Source organism: Sitophilus oryzae, unplaced genomic scaffold, assembly GCF_002938485.1.
Source record: "Sitophilus oryzae breed Bouriz unplaced genomic scaffold, Soryzae_2.0 scaffold_811_pilon_pilon, whole genome shotgun sequence".
NCBI classification, from domain to species: Eukaryota; Metazoa; Arthropoda; class Insecta; order Coleoptera; family Curculionidae; genus Sitophilus; species Sitophilus oryzae.
The window spans coordinates 1,845,409-1,851,530 of record NW_022147430.1 but is presented as its reverse complement, the minus strand read 5'-3'; the positions used below and the strand labels follow the sequence as shown (position 1 = coordinate 1,851,530).

Below are 6,122 nucleotides of genomic sequence, written 5' to 3'. Positions count from 1 at the left end.
TATTCGCGCACCCTATAAGTAGAGGGCTCAAGTCTGGACTAGATAATGTCTGGACTGGATTCATATTGCAATTTAATAAAAGGTATACAGGGTGCTACAAATTCGGGGTACGAGAATTGGTATCTCGGTAACAGTAATGGATACGAACATGGTTAAATTGGGGCAAAGGGTTTTGGGATATTTACCAAGACAATTTGGATTGCTGAGTTTTTTTTAGAAAAAACGGATTTTTTTGAAAATCAATTTAGATTTTCGAATTAGCTGATAATTTGTGAGATATAGAGGCCAACTCATTTTTTTTAAATACGGACCTACATTTTTTATTTCAGGTTTTGAAAGAACTCGATCTCCTGAGTACAAAGATATGCCACACTTTATTCTTTTTTCTTATTTTGTACCTTAACAACAACAAAACTTTTTAAATATTATTTGAAATAATTTCAATTCCGACTCTGGTTTTTTAAATTATTTAATCTGATTATATTCATCGCAACAATATTGATTAGCGCTAATTAAAATTGAAAAAGGAAAATCGAGCCAATTGAAAGATTCAAATAAATAATATCCAGGTCAGCTATTTAAATATGTATATATTATTTTTATCTTTTTTATTGTAAGATGCAGCCATCGATAAATCAAATTTGCAAACAAGCCAGATCAGTTGGTTTTACTTTCTCCGAGGAGAAAACAAGCTGTATGCATTTCTGTAGGCTTAGAAGACCTCATTATGACCCATTACTGTACTTAGAAGAAACACCTATTAGATGTCCTAGAACTATAAAATTTCTTGGCATAATATTTGACTCCACGCATACATGGAAACAGCACATATTATCACTTAAACAAAAATGCATGAAATCCCTAGATATTCTTAAAGTTCTATCTCATACAAAATGGGGTGCAGAACCAAAGATGCTTCTCACTTTGTACCAGTCGCTGATTTTGTCACGAATTGATTATGGCTGTGTTGTCTATGGATCAGCCTGCAAATCTAGCTTAAACATACTGAATAGTATTCACAATGCGGCCTTGAGGTACTGTTTAGGTGCATTCCCAACAAGCCCCGTTGAAGGTTTGTATTGTGAAGCAAACATACCCTCTTTAGAAGATCGAAGAAAAATACGGTTGTCAAATTACATGACAAAAATATTAGCCCTGGATGAACATCCCTATAATAAAATATGTATGAGAGAGGCTGAAAACCATCCCCCCTTCAGTAGATCAGCTTTTGGAAGGTATAGGGAGTATCTGAGAATTAGAGAAGTAGACCCACCTCAATTATTACGCCTTGAGTCAAGTGAAATTCCTCCTTGGAAGTGTCCTCCGCCTGTAGTAAATTTCGAATTGGCGCAATTTAAAAAAGGTGAAATCTCAAATACACACTGGCAGCAGAGCTTCCTCGATATTAAGAATCGAGAGAATGTAGATTTCGTCATCAACACGGATGGATCCAAAACTAATGATGGCGTCGGGTGCGCTTTCGCTACCGAGGACAAGACTTTTTCTTGGACCTTAAGTAATATCTCCACAATTTATTATGCAGAGCAATATGCACTTTGGCAGGCTCTGCTTTTCCTTACCTTATCGAATGGTCCCTCTAAATGTCTAATTGTTTGTGACTCAAAGAGCGTCTTAGAAAGTCTCTTAGATATATTTACTAAAGATTCTATGACACAAAATATCCAAATATTGATTCATGATCTAACAAGGAGAGGTCACATTATTGTGGGTTCCAAGCCATGTAGGAATAGCTGGTAACGAAAAAGTGGATAATGCTGCCCAGGAAGCCAGTTCAAAAGATGTAGTAGATGTTACAATGGTTAAACCTTCCGATTACCAAGCTTATCTAAAATCTATTATTCTGAAGGAATGGCAACAAAGGTGGCAAAATCTAAACAAGAATTTATATAGGATAAAGCCACTGGCTTATGGTAAATATCTACGTGTTGAATTAGATCGAACCAGTTTAACCAAGACTCACAGACTTCGCATTGGTCATACCGCACTGACGCACAAACACCTACTTACTGGGGAAGATGCACCTCTGTGTGCGGATTGCCAGGTTAGACTGACAGTAGAACACATTGTTTGTGATTGCCCAAGGTATGAACCCCAAAGACACCTGTTTAATCTTGTGAGACCATACGGAGAAAACTTAAAAGATAAACAGTCAATTGCTAATTGTTTAAACTTCTTAAAAGCTGTAAATCTGTTTAACGAAATTTGAAAATCTAGATATTTATGTATCTATGCAAATTATTTATTTGTTTGATTATTTGTTTGTCTGTTTGTTCTATTTATTTATTTATTTATTAAATTGTGCTGTACCCTATACTCTTACCTGTTTGTTTTGTTTTAATATTTATATTAAGATGTTTATTTATACATTTATACCTATATATTATTTATTAGATTATTTGATTATTTATTTATTTATTTACTTGTGCGTTTTTATTTTTGTATATATTTAGTGTTCGTGTTATACTTAAAAAATTGTGCTGTACCCTATACTCTTACCTGTTTGTTTTTATATTTATATTAAGATGTTTATTTATACATTTATACCTATATAATATGTTTTTGTTATTATTTTACACTTACTGTTGAAGTAATGTCTCTATAATAGGCGAAATGACCTTGGATGTCGAAGCCTTATTAATAAAAAAAAAATATTGTGAATTTGAAATTTCAGTGTGCGATCTAATAATATGCATAATATTAATCGTAGTTATTATAAATAAATCAACTTCTACAAACTAGTTTCTAATGCTCTACATGTTCGAAAGGGTTACCACCACAATCCGTGAAATTTTTTAAACTTTCTTGATGGCATCTTGGTGAACATCCCAAAGCGCAACTTTGCCCCAATTTAACCATGTTCGTATCTATTACGGTTACCGAGATGCCAATGCTCGTACCTCGAATTTCTAACACCCTATATAATCGAAAAGATATCATCGAAAAATCCATAAGGGTGCCTGTGTTGCATATTTATGCTTTCCTGTCATTGATAAATGCACGTAATTTCTTCCTATCTTGGGCCAGTTGTTATTGCCAGTTAAAGTTTTTGCTTTTATCCACATACTTCCCTTTCTTTGTAGAAAATTTTCTATTATTTTGTTCTTTGCCTTGAGTCCTTGTCCTTGCCTCCCATATTTTCTATATGAGAAGAAATTAATTCTGTTAATAGAGAAATAGTGTTAATTTTGTCAACCCTGTAACTCTTAAAAGGTTATTTGGTGAGACCCAGGGGCGAATCGTGAATTTGTGGGGCCCTGGGCTGAAACTACTTAGAGGCCTACATAAGTACTCAACTAATAGCCATATCAAAAAACTGTTTCTATAATGATATATTATTATTCTTCTTCTTTACGTGCCGTCTCTTTCGTGGAGGTTGGCGATCACATTGGCAAAATCTTCACGATTCTCGGCTTTCCTTATGAGTTCTTCAAAAGTTAGGTGAGTCCAGTTTCTGATGTTTCTCAACCAAGATAGTTTCTTCCTGCCGAGACCTCTCTTTCCTTCAATCTTACCCTTAACTATCAATTGTAAGACGTGGTATTTTTCATTTCTCAATATATGCCCTAAGTATGATAATTTTTTTTATTTTTATTATATTGAGCAATTCTCTTTCTCTGCCTATTCTGCTGTAGACTTCGGTATTTGTGATATGTGGATTTAAGTAACATAAATGTTACTTAAATCTACGCAAGTTGTACAAAAGGCGACCTTATTGCTGTGGTAGCAATCTCTTCCAGGCAAACTTTGGGTGAGAGAGAAACCGAAATAGTGATATTTTATAAGAATATAAAAAAACAATAAAACAATTTTATTTATTTACTTATTATGAATTAGTAAAAGAAATTGATAGGTTGTAGTCACAGAAATTGACAGTTATTTGGTCATCACATTCGAAGTCTTTTGTTAGATCACAATTTATGGAAAGAAGTGATAAATTATTTAGTCGATGGTTCGACATTGTTTTCCTATATTTATTTTCTACATAGGACATCTTGGAGAAGGAGCGTTCTGCTTCACAGCTAGTGATTGGCAATGTTAAAAAAATCTTTAAAATGGTATAGCAGTTAGGGAACACGTTAATAAGTTTATTTTCATACATGAGCACAAAAATGTCACTGCAAGAGGTGTAAGACTCAGACATAGATTGGAGTAAGTACGATTTTAATTGAATGCACTCATTCACTAAATGCTTGTCTACGTCATCGGGATAGTAATCAATAATAGGACGTGCAATTTCCAAATCTATGTTTTCGATATTTTTGTCTTGCAAATCCATTAAAAATTTGAATTTTTTGCTATATGTCTCATAGACTTGTCTCCTTTTATTTAAATCCATAATCAGCTTATCCAACGCAACTTTTAACGTGTCTCTTTAAATCTTTCTACGCCGTATACTGAGAATTCACCTGTAGACTTATCTGAAAATTTTGGGATAATGCGTCTCTTGTTTATGTAATTGTAGTCTATTATTACACTAGTACTTAATTTTTTAGCTTTTTCGTCGTATTCCTGTAACATTTGATCTGATTGATGCCCTATGTTGCTCACAAAGTCTTTTAAAGAAACAATTAACTTGTTGCCTTCACAAATGTCTAAACCAGGGCTCTGTATTTTTTATTAACTAAATGAAATCTCTCCAAAACTTCTTCCCAAAAGATAATCAAAATTGCAGTCTCGAGTTTCGCCATTTTATTGAATAAATTTCGTGCCTCTTTCCGGAAATCAAATTTCTCAACCTCATTTTCGCTGAAACTTTTGAAAATTTTCATAATGTCATCATAATTATTTTTTAAGGCTTTGACAGCATCATAGTGGCAAGGGCCATCTTGTCTGGCTTAAAAAATGCATTCAACCAATTTTGTAGAGAATTTTCTGAGCTTCAGTTTTCTGTATAGGGTATTTTTTCATAAGTGTCATATTTTCCGAGATATAAGCTGATAAGAGTCATAAAAGTGACATTTAACCCCTCCCCTCTCCTCGAGCTCATCGTTTATCTTCGGGGCTTTTGACACATATCAAGAGAGAAATCATTTAGACCATTTTCAAAACTGTGGGATTTTTTTCCACCGATTTCTCTAATTTGACTGGGCTATAACCCGACTTTGTTTTATTTATTTAGATTTTACTAATAACGTAATCAGTATTTTTATTCGTATGCTTAAACCCTGCCGTATTTGTAGCTTCCATCTAGTAATTTGATCATTTGCCTCCCACATGCGAAATTAATACACCTGAGAGCATTTAGTAATTTACTATTTACCTGTTTGGAGCCTAAACTAAAATTAGGGCTTCTGTGGTCCGGGATTGTGATTATTTAGGTCTACTCATTATTTATTTTGTAGCTTGGAGCTAGTAACTTTATTATACCCATATAGGACTGTATTAATTATTATTAATATACAGGAAAATTATAAGAACAATTCAGAATAAAAAGACTGTCTTTATTTTCTGCATCTTCTGCATTGATGTTGTTCTAGAGTTAGTTGTTTTTTTAATTTTCTTCTTTCGGTGATTTATGTTTTTATGTACTGAGCCAGTTAACAGAAGTATCTATTAGAAAGCAGAGGTGCGGTTGCTTCTATTGCTTCAAATATCTGCCTTTCGAGGAGCTACTTTTGCCAAGGAAAAAGTAGTCTTCGCCAGTCTTCGAATTGTCACGGGGTTTTTAACAGGACACTGTCTCCTCACTGAACACCGCAGTAGGTTCAAGCTAAGATACAACGGCGAGTGCCCATTCTATGGTACAAATGGGGAAAATTCAGAACCCCTCATCAATAGTGCTCTGAAACGACAACGATTCGTGCCATAAACTTTGGTACGACTGATATCGCAGATGGAGATCTAACCTCTTTAAAACAGTCTCAGATGGTGACTTTCGTCAAAGCTTTGAGGTTGTATGATAAGTCATAAAAGAGAAGTAACCGGAGCCTCACACAAATAAAGTATATAAATGTAAACCTCAATTCTTCCAAGCTTCTGTAGCTGGGTCATTATCCAGAAATGAAGAAGTCAATTGGAATCGGCCCAGATTGGGCCATCGCTATTTCTCTCATTCTTTTGTTTAAGAGGTGACTCCAAGCCTAACTACTCTCTTTGTAGCA

The 6,122-nt window shown here is 34.2% G+C and overlaps 1 protein-coding gene across 1 annotated transcript; it reads left to right on the top strand.

Moving 5' to 3' along the window:
* The first annotated feature begins 618 nt into the window (after window positions 1-618).
* LOC115889195 lies at window positions 619-2,227 on the top strand. The gene is made up of 2 exons (XM_030909146.1): window positions 619-1,516; window positions 1,710-2,227. The coding sequence occupies exons 1-2, from the start codon at window positions 619-621 to the stop codon at window positions 2,225-2,227; spliced, it is 1,416 nt and encodes a 471-aa protein (XP_030765006.1).
* Window positions 2,228-6,122: the final 3,895 nt, after the last annotated feature.